General features: G+C 41.5%; 1 protein-coding gene across 1 annotated transcript in view; it reads left to right on the top strand.

The window, feature by feature from the left end:
- prkd1 (protein kinase D1) overlaps positions 1-11,166 on the top strand; it is a 60,467-nt gene extending 49,301 nt beyond the window's left edge. The window contains exons 18-21 of the mRNA XM_078289489.1: positions 4,023-4,183; positions 4,649-4,755; positions 9,565-9,650; positions 10,936-11,166. Of these exons, the coding sequence (XP_078145615.1) occupies positions 4,023-4,183; positions 4,649-4,755; positions 9,565-9,650; positions 10,936-11,166 (585 nt within the window). The remainder of the gene's footprint in view (positions 1-4,022; positions 4,184-4,648; positions 4,756-9,564; positions 9,651-10,935) is intronic.
- The last annotated feature ends 7,338 nt before the right edge of the window (positions 11,167-18,504 follow it).

Raw genomic sequence — 18,504 nt, 5'->3', positions numbered from 1 at the left:
TCAGTATCAGCAGCTGGAGCTTCAGTGAAGCGTTGGAACAGCAGATACACAATATGGATGTGATATTGTTATACAGTATGGAGAACACATTTTTGCAAGGGGTTAAGGGGTGAAATATGACCATAACCTAAACCCAACCAAACTGTTTTAGTTGCCTGATCTTAACCAAAGTTTTAGTCGCCTAAACCCAACCCTAACCTTAAAGATCCATATCATGTAAAGCAGGACTCCCTCTCCTCTGTGATGATAAAGGAGTTGGATGTGTATCTAAACATGGTGAAAGCATCAAAACTAAATCCACACAATCCATATTAGAAAAGCGAGCCTCTAAACGAGCCGTTTGGACTTCCGTAACTTTGCGGCGTCACAAAGGTTCGCTCATTATCATTTCTGTAAGAAATAATAGACTAACAAAGTGTTTTTTTCAAAGCGGTCGAGCGGTCGTCATCGTTTATTACCGGAGAGTTTTCCCTACCTGTAGCCGCCGGGCCGCGGCGTCTCACGTTTCGCTCTCGAAACGGTTAGCCGATCGGAACGGAGGGGTCGTGAATATTAATGAGCCTTAAAGACACGGAGACAGAAACGGCCTGTTCTTGGTAAGGCTCAGAGAGATGCTGGAAAATGAACGTGGAGAAATGGATTGAGAGTGTTTTTGGTTCATGACACCACACACACAGCTTTGCATGGACCTCAAGACTCTAAAATAAACTCTGGACAGTAGAATATGGGAACTTTAATAAAAGTAGTTTTACTTGACTAAAATTTTATGTGACCAACAGGTGGAAATGTCCAGTCCAATTCCTGCTGCTGGCACATAATCCTTTACTGGAGGAGGAACCTGATCTGAAACTTTATTTGTGTCCAGAGTTTGGACTCATTCTATGAAAATGTATGAGACCGTGTTGCACCTGCGTTGTGTTCAAGCTGTAATTAGAATTGGCGAAGACACTAATGAGTCAGTCTGTGTATCACGCAGACAGGGACCAGCAGGTTGGGGAACTGCTTAGACCTTTAAAGCTGCACTAGGCAAGATTTATATATAAAACTGCAGCCGACTTCTCAGTCCAAACCACAGAGTGTCTTCGCTCTCTGGTGGGAAATACAGAAAATCGGGCATCTCCGAGATCGTTAAACTGTTGCATAGAATTATTTTTCTTTTGCTAAAAACATGAAACGATGGTTCACAACCGTCATCTCAAATGGAGCTGATGCCTTCAAAACAGTGTAACGATCTCGGATATTACAATTAGCGTCATTCTGATTTATTTTTAACGATGCACCCATGCACATCAGGGGATAGACTAAAAGGTGCTGGTGATTTATAGTAATGATAAAGAGTATCATTGAACTGGCATTCACTGCACAAAAAGTATTCAGAGAAATAGTGAATTTGCAGAAACAGAGGCCAACAGGCGGAGCTTCATCTTACCTGTCTGTTTGTGAAATTCAGAGTGATGTGACATAAAAGTAAAGAAGGGCAATATTCATAAAGCCTGTTAAAGAAGCAGGGCAGGACTGTGACTGTCAGTAGAATAAGGAGGATCCAAGGAGTCAGTAAGAACAGATCAGGTATCCTACTTTCATTTTCTCTATGAAAAGAGGCATAAACAGAATATTCTACAAGCAGAAATCATGTGATTTATTTTCAATTGCATCATCTTGGCAGAGTCAGAGTGAGGAAAAAGCAGTTGACTAATCTAGCAGGCTGTATACCACAGGTGTGTTACGTATTGGTTGTTCTGGATGATGATACTGGGAATCTCCCAGTAGAGTCCTCCCAGTAACATCTGCCCATTTCCAGCACTGCGTATTGTAACCGAAATGTGTTGGAACAAATCCTGATGTGACGTCTTTTGCTATTCTGCACACATGACTTTCACATCGCTGTCAGTTCATATTGGTATGGCATATGGGTTAAATCCCAGAATACCGTAAATCCTCTAATATTGGCCCGGGCCTTTATTTACCTCGACTGCAGAGGGTACCAGGCCTTTATTGGAAGCAGGCTTATATTAGAGACAGGCCTTTATTTCTAATTCCCTCTGTTTGATAAGTATATTTGCTCATATTTTAGTACGAAGCCTCCTTGTTTTCTGATCTTCTTCTGTTGGGGTTCGTTAGGTAGACGTTTTTTTGTTACTGCGATGCATTACGATAATTACGGTAATCGACGGCGGCACGCTCCAGAGACTTCCGCCGGCCGAGCCGTCTTGTGGCACTTGTACGTTACTACAAACTACAGTTACAAACAGGCAGCAGGAGGTTACCGGTATCCACCGTTGTTTGCATGTAAGCTGAAGCTAACTGAAGCTAACTGAAGCTAACTGAAGCTAAGAATATAATCTATACAGTTATATCATAGTCTTGTTTCCTTTGTTTTTTTCTCCGGCCTGTATTTGAGGCCGGCCTTTATTTGTTCGTGTCGACCACGCCCCCGGCCATTATCGGATTTTAATTGACTACAGGCCACTATTAGAGGATTTACGGTAGATATGAACAGTCACTTAAAAAAAAACCAAGTCAGACAGTCGCAGCAGTTCAGAACGGAGCCTGAAGTCCTGCAGTGTGAACGCTGCCTCAGGTCTGTTCTCTGATTCATCCAAACCAACACAACACGACTCTGACCCAACCAACTTATCCCTGAACTGTGTGTGTGTGTGTGTGTGTGTGTGTGTCTATGTGTGTGTGTGTGTGTGTGTGTGTGTGTCTATGTGTGTGTGTGTGTGAATCATACTGCAAACATAGCAGCTAACAGCTCTTTGATGTCATCGGCTCACTCATCCTCTCTTAAAGCCACAGTCCGTAGTTTTCCATCCAGGCAGTGTTTGCTGCATTAGTGCCAGGAAGCTGAAATTAGGACTCGGAAAAACAAACTTTCTTTAATTTGCGATACAGTTTTAGAGACTTTTAATTCTGAGTTCTTATGAATATCCGAGGATATTCTGAACATTTTGACACCGTATAAAATCCACTGTCTATTCGGCTATTTGTTAGCAGAGGCTTTGCTTAGGCGGGGGCGTTGCCAGGCAACCAAATAAACAAAAATTTAAAAGGAACATTAAACTCGATGGTGGATCAGATCATGTTAGGATCGTGAGAGACTTTACGATTACATCAAATGTGAAATGAAATAAAAACAAACATCCTCAAATGCAATGTTTGTTGGTGTGATTTTTGTTGTTCTCATGGTAGTTAGATAGAAAAGTGAAAAGTCAGCTTGGAGAAAAAAATAATCTGACTTTGCACTTCTATGATTTCTGACTGCTTGCTAGTTTACAGGCGTCTGGAGGCAGAAATAATCTCATTGGTTGAGTTAAACCTCAGTGGGCGGAGCCAAAGATGCTATATATGCATTTTTAGGGATAGAAAGTAGCCTACTTCAAATTCATCATGCAATATTAAAATATAAACAACTCAGCAATATAGATGAACTTCAACTGTATCAGAATTTGGTAAGCAGACATCACTAAGTGTGATGTCAGCTGTCCTTTTTATAACGCTCCTCTTTTATATATTTATAGATTCTATTATGCCGTTTTCCCGTGATAATGAGTTAATTTTCTTTGTTTTCTCGAGATATCAAGTTATTTATGTCATATCAAAGTAACACATTTTGTTAAGAAAATCATCTCATTATCTCTGGAAAGCAATTGTTATCTCAAGATTTTGAAATAATTGTATGATTATCGAGATAACAAAATTGTTTTTCTTGAGATAACTAGATAATTTGCTATTAAAATAATTTCAAGAAACATATGATCATTCTGTGGAGCGATTCTTTCTCTTTCATCAAGGCTGAAATAGCATTATGCCTCGCTATTATAATGTGTTATCTCGAGTTAATGACATAAATATCTTGGTATCTTCAGAAAATAAAGAAAATTAACTTAACTAAAGAAAATTAACGTTATCACAGGAAAACGGTATAAATAAAATGTATGTAATGTATGTATATGTCCTCAATGGGCTTCCGTACTTCTTCCTAACAGTGAGTGTCTGTGATGTCCCGCCCCCCTCCCCAGGTGAAGCTGTGTGACTTCGGCTTCGCCCGGATCATCGGGGAGAAGTCGTTCCGGCGCTCGGTGGTCGGCACGCCGGCGTACCTGGCGCCCGAGGTGCTGAGGAACAAAGGCTACAACCGCTCGCTGGACATGTGGTCGGTCGGCGTCATCATCTACGTCAGGTAGGACGTTCACACGGGACGGGTGTGGAGGCTCAAAGCCCGGCCCGGGACCTCCGTCGCATGTCGTCCCCCTTTCTCTCTCCCGGTCTCTCCTGTCTCTCTCCACTTAAAACTGTCTGATGAAGACAAAAAATGGCCAAAACAAACAAAAACAGATTTTTCCCCTCAACTTTTCTGTTCTATTTCATTCTTTCTTTCTTTCTTTCTTTCTTTCTTTCTTTCCACACTTTCCTTCCTTCATTTTTTTTGCATTTTCCTGTCTTGTGAACTGCAGGAAAAAAATTAATAGTAATATTAAATATTAAAATTAAATATTAAATATAAATATTGTATAGTATTACATATTACTATCATTACTATAATAAAATAATTATATTCTAATATTTCATAATTAACAATTTGTATTAAATTACAATAAGAAATATATTTATATTACTGATATCATCTTTGTTTCCGTCTCCTCAGCCTCAGCGGGACGTTCCCGTTTAACGAAGACGAAGATATCCACGACCAGATCCAGAACGCTGCCTTCATGTACCCCCCCCACCCCTGGAAGAAGGTTTCCCAGGAAGGTTCGTACAGAATATCACAGGCCTGGACAGCGGTTCCCAAACTGGGGTCCAGGGACCCACAGGGGCCCTTGCAAGGGTCCCAGTGGGTCCCCAGCAAAATGAGGAATACTTTCATTTCACTCTTACCTCACTCACTAGAAGTCAGCACAGTGAGAGAATGGACAGGAAAGACTGTTGTGATCATGTGAGACAGGAAAGATTAGGAGAGCGAGGGGGGTGACAGACAAACGTCCCGGGCCGGATTCCAACCCGGGACGTTATGTTGACATGTTACACACCTTAGACCAAAGGTTCTCAATCTTGATCCCTTAAACCAAGTGATGTCTACTCACAGCCCCCGTCATAAGAGTGTAGAGTTCAACCAAAGAACTATTTTTCTTTCTTTTCCCTTTTCAGGTTCTTTTATTTGATTCATCAGAGGAGGCAGAGAGCCTGAAAACTGTTCAGTATTTCACAAGAAATAAAGCAAAAATTTGAGAAAAATCTCCAAAATAGACATGATAATACATTTTTATAGTAGAAATATGCTTTTTTCTTATCCTATAAATCATCTTGTGACCCCCCAAAATGATTTTGCATCCCTCTGGGGGGTCTCAACCCCCAGGTTGAGAACCACTGCCTTAGACCGCTGAGCCACCAGGACGCCCAATATCAGAATTTAAATGAAAGGAAAATATCTGCCTGATATTATTCTAGTGTAACTCTTCACTGTTATCTCCGGTTATCTCTGGTTTTGAATTGTGAAATTAAATCACTTTTAAGAACAATAATCTTCCCTCACACAGAATGTTACGGGAGTCTCTGGTTTATATCAGACCGGGTCCTCGATGTGACCGACAGACAGACTGTTCAACAGGTCGCTCTGTTAGCAGGAGCCTCTTATGATTCACTGCTGTTGCTATGAAATTACTCCCCGTAAAGAACATTTTTACCTTTCAGCCTGGACGCTGTCACCATAGCCACCGATCCGGTACAAACCTCAAAGTTGTTTTTCTCGAAGAGCGTTCCTCATCGACACTCGGTTTTAGCTCAGAACGCCGACGCTTTCAGCCTGAGGGCAATTTGGCCCAAATTATCCTCAGAAAAGATATCTGCCATCTCACTTCTTTCCCTTTGATGGAATTTCTCTGAGAACAGCCTCCGGTTTGGTCTGTGGTTTTCCCCAGAGATCAGTTTTCTCAAACCATCGAAAAGCCACGTGGATGCAGGTTTTCATTCCAACCAAACACTACAGCAGCTGATTTAAAGGATCAGCATCTTCAGCCAGAGAGAGGGAACTGATCAGTGAAATCAGCTGCTGTAGTGTTTGGTTGGGATCAAAACTGTGTGCACAAGGCTCTTGATGGCACATGGTTGCAGATCATGGCTTTAGATGTTTCGACAGTTTCCACTGTTTGAAAGCTGACAGCATCTATTTTTACATTAAAGCTGATGGGAAGCGGCCGCAAGGCAAACAGAATCTCGTAAAAGACGCTGCACCTCAGGCAAGAAAGTTAAGATAAGCTTTGTTTTTGTTTACTTTTTTAGAATTATCTTTTTTTGGGGGGGGCATTTTTGCGATTATTTGATAGTCCACAGTGGAGAGAGGCAGGAAAGAGTGTGAGTCAGATGACATGTGACAAAGGTCCCAGGCTGAATCCTAACCCCGGACGTCACGGTTATATGGGACCCACCTTATCCAACAGGACGCCCCAAAGTTCAACTCTTTAGGGGAGCACACATGATGTAGACCGCTTTTAAAACTAATGTAAATTGTAGAGAGGCTCAACACAACCAGCAGACCGCAGCAGAACAAGAACAGACCTGGTGGACACGCTGTGGCGTTCAGGCATCAGGCCCTGATGATGACCGGTCTGGTTCGGTTCTCCTCTCTGTGTATTTTGGTCTTCAGACCTCGACACAGCTCAGGTTTTTTCTGGTTCAGCGAGACGGTGTGAACGCGTCCTTCAGGTCTGTTTCTGCTCCATCTCTGACTCATTTGTTGTCGTCATCGTCTCTAAATGTGTCTGCCGTGTGTGTTGGCTGCAGCGTCCTGTTGACGACCAGACAGATTTAAACCGGCCTGACTCACTGCTCCCGGCCGGCTCCCCCGGCTCCGAGCCGTCCCTCGCTCCGCCTCCTCGCCGCAAAAAAGCTATTTCATTTTTGGGCGAAAATGAAATTAAGTCATTTTTGGTTAGTCAATGTTTAGTCAACCTCCTACTGAGAGAACGAGTCACTACATTTTAATAGCCATATGCTGGGCAGTAAAATGAAAATAAAGCCACTTTTTTCAATTTCACACTCACTGAACTAAACAATCACACTAATAATTATTGTAATACGTTTTTTTTATATAGCACTTTTGAAAACAAAGTTTCACAGAAACGGGGAAGTAAAACAGATAAAATCAAAAGGCAGAAACTACAAAATAAAAGATATGACAAGAAAACAGAGCAGGATAAAGCAGAGACTGTACAACAGAAAATAAACAAGAACAATAAAACTGCAGTAGGTGAGTAAAAAACTATTATAAAAAGGTTTTTCTACAAAACAAGGTAAGTAGGAATTTGAAGGAAGACAGACTTTGCGTGGGTTTCTCCTGACTCTAAATTGTTCAGGTGTGAATAGGAGTGATTGTCTATCTGTGTTCGACCTGTTCCCCCTGCCTCCTGCCCAGTGCATGCTGGGATACGCTCCAGCCCTGGTGAATGAATGAATGAATTAGCATTTGTGGTAACAAATAACAGTAGAAGCTGTAGTGGCTATAGCTGAAAAAATGAAACTGCTGGAGTATCTGTAGCGCTCCACTTGTCTTTGACCCGTTGCTGTGACCTTTGACCCCTGCTCAGGCTGCATGACCATCTGTCTGCTCGCTGGCGTCATCGCAGCTAAATGTATCGGCAGTGTTTTGGCTACGCTTGGTGTCACATAACCAGGGGACGAATATATTTCCCATGATGACTCACTGCACTGTGTCTCCGAACAGGCTCTTTACAGAAAGTGAGACTCCAGTGCAGATGATAGTGCAGCAGAAGTGTGGAAAATAATAAAGTCTGGTGAATACAAAAAAGTATCTGGTCGGCTCACTGTCTTGTTGTTAACACATCTGATTAGCACACTAGCTAACGTATCTAGTAGCAGCTAGCGTTAGCATGTTCACATTAACATCAGTGTGTTTGCCGGCTAGTTAGCTAGCTAACAGTTTGTTCAGGTTAACTGAGCTGACTCTTCTCAAGCTACAACTCAGAGTGTTTTGGAGTAGAGACTAGGGCTAAAGACAAGACAGTTTACTGTGTCACAGTAACCAAATCCACCTTATCACACTATTCACTTTTACTGAGAACGTTACTGAATGGATCTACAGCCACACCACAACAAGCTGACTCAGCTGCTGTCTGCTTCTAGCTGCTTGATACAGATTTACACTTTATTAACTAACACACAGTTCTACAGATTTACACTTTATTAACTAACACACAGTTTTACAATGTGACGGCAGTTGCTATGAGATTTGTGATGCAACTACAACGTCTCTATAGATGAGAATGAGAGTGACGTTTCAAATGAGCCATGTCTACAAACTGTGTACTGTGTCATGTGACTATAAAAAAGTGATTTGATCGAGGGTCACAAAATGCTAACGGTAATTTCTGGGCTCTTAGCATTTTGTGATCCTCGATCAAATCACTTTTACAGTGTTTCAGTCGTCTGACAACAGAAACAGAAAGATCTGTCAGTGACAACAGCTGTATTGTGTTAGACACTATGTTGAACCACTAAGATAGATAGATAGATCGATAGATAGATAGATAGATAGATAGATAGATAGAATACTTCACTATCCCACAGGGAAATTTGTTTTTGCGATAGTAGGCATTGCCATACACAACATGGTACAAAGGATCAAGACATGGACCTTCAAGACATGTAAAGTAGTTATGAGTCCTTGTTTAGAAAGTTGATGCTGGTTGGGATAAATGATTTGTTTGTTTTGCAAAGGAGATTTTTAAACCTTTGGCCAGACAGTCGGAGGAGACAGAAAGTTGGTTTCTTAACATGGAGAGAACTGATCTATACTGCAGAAGTACATCAACCATGTCTGTGAAAAGTCTATATATCCTATTCATTTATTGTTATTTCAGTGTGAAGAAAGTTGGATATTACTGTTCTAAGGTTTAATAAAGTAACGCTCCTGAAAGAGAGGAAGGAAAAACAAGAGGATGAGAAGAGAATCAGAGAGCGAGGGAGGGAGCGAGGGAGGGAGGGAGGGAGGGGATTTGAGTTGAGAACAACTTGAGAAAAAAAAAGTGGAAAAAAGAAGAAGAAAGTGAGAAGCAGAGCGAGACCAAGCGATTCCTGGAAAGAGAGAGTTTGATGGACGGAGAGGGAGGGGGAGGGGCCTGTTCACGCAGCGGTCCATTCATGTGCGTAATGCCGAGCGATGGCGGCCCCCGCCGACCCGCGGGGCCCGGGGCCTCCAGCCCCGCCGCAGCCGTCAGACCGCTGACCCCTGAAGAAATGTTAACATCATGTTAGCTTTGCTCATTAGCCCCAGCTGGCCCTTCACCGCAGGGGGCCGCACCCCCAAATACCCCCCCCCCCTCCCCCTCTTCCTCCTCCTCCTCCTCCTCCTCCTCCTCCTCCCTTCACCAGACCCTCAATCTCTTTCTCTTCGATTCAAGCCGTCACTTTCTCTCTGTCCGTCTGTCTGCCATCTCTCTCTTTAAAATCACTCTCCCCATCTGTTTTACCTTAAATCACCCCTCTCTCTCCTCTCTTTCTTTCTTTCTTTCTTTCTTTCTTTCTTTCTTTCTTTCTCTGTTGCAGCCATTGACCTGATTAACAACCTGCTGCAGGTCAAGATGAGGAAGAGGTACAGTGTTGACAAGACTCTCAGCCATCCATGGTTACAGGTAAGAGATTAAGACTCAAGACTAGACTAGAAATTAGACTACACTAAACTAGGCTAAAGACTAACCTAGAAACTACTTTAACGTCGATGAAGACTAGAGACTAGACTACAAACTAGTGTAAAGAATAAAGAGTAAATATTAGATTTCCGCTTAGATTAAAGACTAGACCTAAAGCTAATGTTAACAAAGACTAAAGACTGGAGTAAAGAACAAAGTAAGGACTAGACTAAGGACTAAAAACTAGATTTAAGACTACACCCAAGACTAGAGACTAGTGTAAAGAATAAAGAGTAGATACTAGATTTAAGATTAGATTATAGACTAGACTAAAAGCTACTGTTAATAATAAAGACTACACTTAAGTACAGTCTAAAGACTGGAGTAAAGACTAGAAACTAGAGTAAAGACTAGATCAAGACTAGATTTAAGATTAGACTAAAGATTAAAGACTTGACTTGAGACTAATTAACAATTAAAGTCTAGACTAAAGACTTATACAGACAAAATGTAAAAGACTGACAAAATGTTAAAGACTAGAGTGAATAAAGAGTAAATTTAACTAGACTTAAACTTAAACTAGACTTAAAATTAGATTAAATACTAGACCAATGACTAATGTTGACAATAAAGACTAGACTGAAGTACAGACTAAAGACTGAAGTAAAGCACAGACTAAGGAATAGACTAAGGACTAAGAACTAGACTTAAGACTACACCAAAGACTAGATACTAGAGTAAAGATTACACTAAAGACTAGATTAAAGACTAGGTTTAAGATTAGACTAAAGATTAAATACTTGAGACTAATTAACAAATAAAGTCTAGACTAAAGACTGTAGTCCAGACTAAATGTTAGACTAAAGACTCAACTAAAGACCAAAGACTCAACTAAAGAGTAAAGTATATAGTCTTATAATTTAATAATTTAACTGTGAATGTTGTGAACTAGTGAATGTTTTCTAAATTATCTTTTTGTGTATGAAGTTGCGTTTGTTTTTTTCTCTTCATTGGCCTTGATCCATGGCATCCTAATTAAAGACTAGACTAATCTAAATGAGAATAAAATAGAAAGAAATAAAGACACTTACTTATCTATGGATATAGGGAATACCTAAAATAAGACTAAAACAGAACTTTAACTAGACTGGAATTCACTAAATTAGACTAAACTCGATGAAAATAATCGACAGTGACAGAGTTCCTGAGAGCATGTCTTGCTTGTTTTATTGCAGCCACAGATAAATAATGTAAGCGTGTTTGAGGGTGCGTTTGTTTTTCCCTCCAGGACTACCAGATGTGGCTGGACCTGCGGAGTCTGGAGTGCAGGATGAGCGAGCGCTACATCACCCACGAGAGCGACGACCTGCGCTGGCACCACCACGCCCAGCTCAGCGGCCTCGACTACCCCGCGCACCTCGGCAACGGTCCCCGCGGCGACGGCAACCAGGGGGTGGAACGTTACCAGGAAGAGGAAGAGGAGCTAGAGACCCTCAGCGAGAGGGTCAGTGAACTCTGAGGGCAGAGAGACATATGAAGAGTTTCGCTCCAAAATGAAAAGCCAAAACTACTCTTACAAAATCATTGAAGCACAAAATTAAAACAAATGATGGTACTTTTTTAAAGGACAGTAGGTAACTTATGTCCATGGTTTACAAAATGAATGAAAGCACAACATTAAAACAAGTTCTGGTACTTTTTTTAAGAACTCTAGATAAGTCCTCGGTTGACTAATTGATTGACAGCACAACATTAAACCGAATGATGGTACTTTTTGAAGGATAGTAGAGAAATTAAAGCATAACTCTGACCAAAATCTCATCAACTGCTTCACCACAGAGCTACTGACATCTTGCTTGATCGATCACTGATCAATTCTGACCAAAATATTGTCAGTTCATTATAGAGCTAGTTACCTGCCTGGGTGCGGCTCTCCAAAAAGTCCTAACAGGCCAATGGACGCTCCAAAAGTCAACCCCAAAAGCAGCCAGAGCCTGTCTTTTTCAGCATATTGACGCTCTCTCTGTAATGAGTCATGTATATATCTATATATAGTATTTACTTTTCAATTTATCCATGACCTGACAACTTTCACTATTTATTTTTGCACTACTTTACACAGTCGTGCATGCATACAGACAGCTGTAGCCGGCAAAACGGAAACAAGGAAGTGCTAAAGCAACGGCCGAGGTAGCATCGAAACTGACTTTAGATCATTTACATTTACATTTAAATTTTAATTTACGTCATTTTACCGACATGTTCTGGGTGCTTTTGGGTTTTTGGAGCGTCCATTGGCCCGTTAGGACCGGATTGGCAAGAAAGATGCAAGCAGCTGACGAGCAACTGATGAGATTTTGACCAGAATCGATCGATATGATGATGGAGAAAGATGGAAAATAGAGTCCAGGTCGAAAATGGACGGAGTTCTGCTTTAAGTCCTCGGTTGATGAAATGTTATCACGTTCACACGCTGCTTCCTCTACATTTTTAGATGTATAGAATTTCGGGGAATGATTGTTTTCCTGAATAGAGTTGTGGGACAGAACTCTTCATATGTGCTGCACTCTGCCTTTCGGTCCAGGAAGTACCACGACTTCATCTGATTGGCCGGCAGTGCTCTCGCGTTGAAAGAATCACAACAATAACGGAGCAGCCAATCAGATTCAATCAAATAGAGAGAAGAGAAAAAAAAAACTGTTATTTTTATTTCACTGATTTGCTGCCTGGTTTAATTTCTCAGATGTTATCAGTTTGTTTTGATGCTGCCTTACAAAGCCAAAGAGCAGTAACTGGTGAGAAGTGAAACTGAGAAAACAGACTCAAAGTTTCTATTCTGCGCCGACAAAAGGATTGTTGGTGCAAAACTGGAATGTATATCACAGAAAATGATTTATGTGTATAACTTAAAATGAAAATCGAAACCCTATTCATATGACATTTGGTCTTTCAAACAAAACAAAAATAGTTACTGTTGTTTGCCTTTGAAGGGCAGTTGGGGGTCAGGGTTTCATTCCAAAAGGAGATATCCAAAACTAATAAGAAAATCACACTGAAAACCGACTGCTGGCATGGAAACACAACTCACCAAGACGTTTGCCTTCAAAATAGCAAAATCTTTAAAGATGGAATCCTCAATATTTTTTGAAATATTGAGCGATGAATTTCAGGTAACTTTTTTCTGAAAATGGATATGTAGCATTTTGGAATGAAAATCCTCAAATGCTCGTACACAATGCCAATAAAATACCAAAAACAACCATAAGAGATAATAATTTTAATGTGCCAGTATTTTCCTCATTTTCCGAACATTGTATCTACAGTATCTTAACACCGGCGGAGATGTTTAGATGTTTTTTCCGTTGCCAGTTTCCATCTGAAATTAAATCTTGTTTTAGCCTTTGTCAGATTTTAATTTCAGAGCTTGTGTTAGTGTCAGGCTACAGTAGCAGAACTCCCCTTTAAGTGGTTGTGGCTAACTGTGCTTTAAGAACAAAATGGCGGCCACTCACTCAGTCTGAAGGCCATTGAACACTCAATTCATTTTTCTGAGAAAACAGCACATAAACTCAACAAAAAAAAATCAATGTCATGTGTTTTCAGAAGTAACAAACAGTATGGTGTGTCTGTTTTGAGTTTGGCAGCAGGTTCACTTTAATGCTACAGAGTGTCTTCTGTAAACTGATGGTACTGTATGAATGTTTTCATTTTGTCACCACATTTATGTCGAGCCCCGATACACACCGCTCCAGCTTTGAATGGGACGGGACTTAAAGGCCGTGATCACACCGGACGCTTTTTTGAATGTGGTCACATCTCCTCCAAACTGTGCGGCTGGTGTTTTGGATGTGGTGCCATTGCAGCGGCCCAAAGTCGAACACGTCTCCACGTCAGCCGCGCCGAACGTCACGTCGAGGCGGCGTCCGGGCGGAGCTCTCGGACAAGACGATAAGATGTGGTTCTCTGTATTAGAACGTCATGTACTCACATCCTCTGGTTCAGAACGGGCTCCTCATCCTCTTCCTCAGCAGCAAGCAGAACAAACGCCAACACTCTCTTGTCCATTTTAATTTTCGACCTGAGATAGCAAAGGGGATAACCTTCGCTATTATCAGGTTAGCTCGCTAATGCTAATTGGATAGCTTGCAAGTTGCTGTCACACTCGCTCTTGCTCTCTGTGTTATTAGTGACGCTTTGCATTTGAGCTGGAGGAAAAAAGCATCCTATCTGATCAAGGCCTGTGTCAAACTCCATAGAAAAATCTAGCAGTACAGTGTTTCCTTGCTCACTGGCAAACATACATAAAATGGGTATCGAAAGTCTAAAAACCCATTGACTTTGGATAGAGTAACCAACAAAAGGCAACAATTTTTTTTTTTAGATTTTGACTTGTGCACCATGGATTTCTGTAGTGATCATTGCAAATTAAATTTAAAAGTTTACATTTTATTGACCTCAGTGCTACGCTGTATTTACCTTTGGACATTAAGGGTTCAGAGAAGGTCTTAAGTCACGTTCTGCAAAGGTTTGTACAGTATATTTACCAATAAGCAGCAACGGCGACACTGAACTGCCACATTTTGAAATCCTCCCATACAGAGAAAGAGAGCAGCATGTATCAGGGCTATTATTATATTAATATACTGCCATAGATCTGAAAATAAGGGCTGTTTCTCAAAAGCCTTCATGGCCTTGTTTCTTCGGAGTAATTTCTTTGTGCCTCTTGCTGATCAACGCTCGTGTCTTCTCTGAAGCTCATGTTTCAATTTCAACTGGAACAGAAATTTCAACTGTCCCATGTGTTTATCTTTGTAAAGAGCTGATTTATCAAGCATCTGTTGAAATAATTGTTTAATTTTGCGTACAAATGGTCTAACAGTGGTGTGTGTGTGTGTGTATGTGTGTGTGTGTGTGTGTGTGTGTTACCTATCGTAAAGAAACGAGGGTTGTGAGGGCAGTCAGCCCTGAGGACAGTCTAAGACTTCACTCCCGAGGGTACAAAGGAGAAAGTACTCACCAAGTGTGTAAAGAAATACTTAGTACAGAGTGTGTAAAGGAGTAATTCCCTTTCTTCCATGAGAGTAAAGGAGTAAGAACTCACTACAGAGGGTGAAACGCCGCATTCATGTTATATTGGAAGAACTCATTGCTACAACTTCGAATATGTTTACCTCATTGGTCCGCATCCAAAATAATTTTTATTCATGAATTTAAAATCAACCATAAACGAACTGCAGCAGATATTACTCGCCTTTTATAAGCAGGATTGATTGTATTAGTGTGACTACGGCTGATGATTTTGATTTTTATTTCAATGCGATCTCACAAAAAGTCGAGAAATGAGCAAAAACTCTGAAACGCAGATTTTGAATTATGTGAAAAAATTACGTTCCTCCATCATGAACTCGATTCTGTGACAATAACATGAATTGAGTTCTACACACACAACAATTCAGTTGAATAACTTTAATGCTTATTTACATATTCAAGATGATCATTGAGTCTCTGTATATGTAAATAAACATTGTCGGAGCAACATGTCGGATGAAGTAGACGGATGCTATGCACGGAGTGGTGGATCGCTATGTCAGTCATTATTTTGCAAATGGTCAGTTGTCTTTGTGGATTTCCTGCGGTCTGCGCACCAAGAAAAAGTTGTCTTGGTTGAGGTTTGTTTATGGTTAGACAACTAAAACATCTCGGTTAAGGTTTGGGAAAGGCTTTGGTCATGGTCAAGAAAAACTTTTGCTAAAAATAAAAATTTGACTCATGCTAGAAATGTCCTTCATACAAGCTGGGAACTGAACTCCGGTCTCTGGCGTTGAAGTCAAACTCATCGCCCGTCCAGCACCCGACCACAACGCCCTGACTGTCCACTGTACAGTCGTGCCTCATTTCGTGCTGGGAAATTTAAATGCCACCAACACGTAATCTGGTGTCAACAAGTCGTGTTCATTTCACGTCTTTGTGTGAGATCAGGTTGATTATTATCTGGGACTGCTGACATCGGTGATTTGCTGCCATGTTTGCCGCTTGCTTTTGCAATTCGTGGCGCCAAGTGAGAGAAATTACAAAAAAGTCTCAAATCCTACTTGAAATTACCACTAGGAGGCGTATGTAGTGTTTTTTCCCAGTGGGCAGCTCATATTTACCGTAAATCCGACATGACATGAACGCAAACAAAGAGCTGCTTCGTTCCTCAGGTGTAAAGGAATGCTTAGAGTTGCTTTCTTTTCTTCACCAGACACTTGTCTCACTATGAGGGGAAAGACTTCTACATTTGTCCTTATGCTAAGCTCTCAGTACTGTGGGCAACATGCAACAGCACCTCGTTTCCCTGGAAAATATAGAGAAGAAGAAGTCAGCAGTGCAAAGAGACAGATTTCTGGTGGCCTTACTGGCTTAGAACTAAGAATTGGGCTTTTCTCTGGCTCAACGCCTGATGATCTCTTATCTTCAAGCACTGATTCTCAAACTATGGGGCAGAACCAAACATGGTCTGCTGGTCTGCCTCCAGTAGGTTCTCACATGACAACAGTACTGTGCTTCAGTGAGTCTGGATCCTCAAGCAGTCCAGGCATGCTTGTTTTGGGTCCGGGGTTTAAGAAGTCATAAGGACAGTTGTTATGAAGGGGAATGCAGCCGTGCAGATATCACAGCAGCTGGAAAGACATAAGTCAGATCCACTGACATCAACAAGTGGGTTAAATATTTATGCCTCTACCTATCCAAGCTCTCTCAGATTTAAACAGATTGACTCAAATGGTTTGTTGGTTGTTTGAAAGGTTGAATGTTGGTGTCAGGTCTTATTCATGTTCGCTTGGTGAACATGTTGACTCGTTACATCCAAAGCTCACAGAGATGAACGAAAATGTGTTGCGCCTCTGGTTTCTAAGCAACCAGCTTCAGTGCAAAATGTCAGAAGAATTTGAGTAGGAAGTTCAAAGTGAAAAGTCACAACAGCACAACAACAAACAAAAATATGAACTAATTAAGGCCCTAATCTTTATTTGCTGCTTGAAGAGGCTCCTCTCTAAGAGGTTGTGGGTAATTGTGGTTGTAACTCTCCTGCCCTTTAAGGACAAAATGACAGACACTTTAATTCTGAAGACTATTGCACATCCAATCCATTTTCTAAGCACAAAATATCCCACAAAATATAAACAAAGCAAATATTAATTTGCTTAATGGTGCTTTGAGGTGTTTTGTTGATAAAACAAATGTGATTCCAGTCCCTGTAACTTTTGCTAAGCATGATGAACTTGTCTGCATCTTTTTCACATGAAGAAATAGCTGAGTAGGAGCATCAGTCCAGACTTCATTTTGTTCTGTTCGGCTTTCCAAGCATGAGGAGCTGCTGGCTATCAGATGTCAACATCCGTCTTCTTATTACCCATAAACCCTTGTGGTTTGGGGTGGTTTCCTTTAGTTGGTTCATTGATTGAGTTGATTCTCACTCTGGAGGAAACACTCCAGAGTTCAAACATGCTTGCTGTGAACGCACCCTAAGTGCCCTGTTGTAAAGGAACAGTTTACAGCCATAGGTTTTGTTAACCGGGCCTTGAGCAGGTCACCAGTCCCCTCCGCCTTTCTTCGAAGACTCCTTGTTCTGCTTAATGTCAATGATCAGCTCTCAACAGATTAAAGGTTAAAGGTTGTAGCTCCTAAGCGAGAGTCTCTAAGAACTGTACCCATCGGGACCCAGAGAAACTGAAGCTTATTCTACTTGTCAATCAAACACTGTCGCCAGTACTGTGAAGTCTTTCTCCTCGAGGTCCGGTGTCCTGCAGGTTTTTGTTCCTCCCTGATAGTTAATGAGCCTCACCTGGTGTCAGGTACAGCAGATACAGACCAGATGAGGCTCATTAACCAATCAGGGAGGAACAGAATTCTGCAGGACACCAGAAGCTGATAGTCCGTACTTATGACCTTTTTGGAGAAAGTTCTTCCCACGTTGTCTTGGAGAGAACCATCTTCTCATGAAAGTGAACAGAGAAGCTTCCTTACAGTTTGAGATGATTGATTGGTGATTAATTCAGACACGCAGCTGTTGGTTTTCCCAGCTGTTTCACCTGGCTGGACTGTAGACTACAGCGCTGCTTGGATGTGATGCGTCTTTCTCGCTATGAATCTCGGGGCTTTCCGTTCGTTCTCGCCGGTCAAATCACCATCCGATGCATCCTCGACTGTAAAGTAAACTTCAGGGATCTTTATCTTGTTCTTTTGTTTTGGAATCGTGCTTTGGCGGTTAGACACTACGCAACGCAAATTCATAAAGAGGCCAGACCTCGGGGATGGAAACTGAGCACCCAGGATTATAATGAACATGGTTTAGGCCGATTGATTTGCTCAGCATAGCATTTCAGTTCATGGTATTCTCATGCAATTCCTCCCAATATGATCCATTTCCATAAACAGCTTGTTCCCTGTGGCAGCGGACTGATTACAGCTGCCTGTCATATGATTAGAATTACCCACTTTCTGATTATCATGTCATTTTCACACAGCGAGCTGCATTGCCCGACTCTTGAATTTCTGGAGTTGAAACCCATTCCAAGCTCAGCGTTTGGAAAAGGATGCAGGATGTGGTTTAGAGAGATGGTCCATGTAACGAATGTCCCGGGTTCAATCTCCCACGACCCAAACTGTCCTCCCTGCTGAAGTGTCCTTGAGCAAGGCACTGACTCCCTGCCAGTTCTGTAGTTGACCTCTGACCTCTGACCTCCCTGTAGCAGGGGGCAAGAAAAAGGAGAATTTTCCCCATGGTGATCAAAAGACCAGCTGCTGATGCATGGAGGGAGTCTTACTTTGGCGAGGGTGGAAGTACCAATTACATTTACTGTAGTTACTGTAATTG

Source organism: Centroberyx gerrardi, chromosome 17 (genome assembly GCF_048128805.1).
Source record: "Centroberyx gerrardi isolate f3 chromosome 17, fCenGer3.hap1.cur.20231027, whole genome shotgun sequence".
Classification (NCBI taxonomy): domain Eukaryota; kingdom Metazoa; phylum Chordata; class Actinopteri; order Beryciformes; family Berycidae; genus Centroberyx; species Centroberyx gerrardi.
The sequence above is the reverse complement of the archived record's forward strand: the minus strand, read 5'-3'. Positions and strand labels throughout refer to the sequence as shown.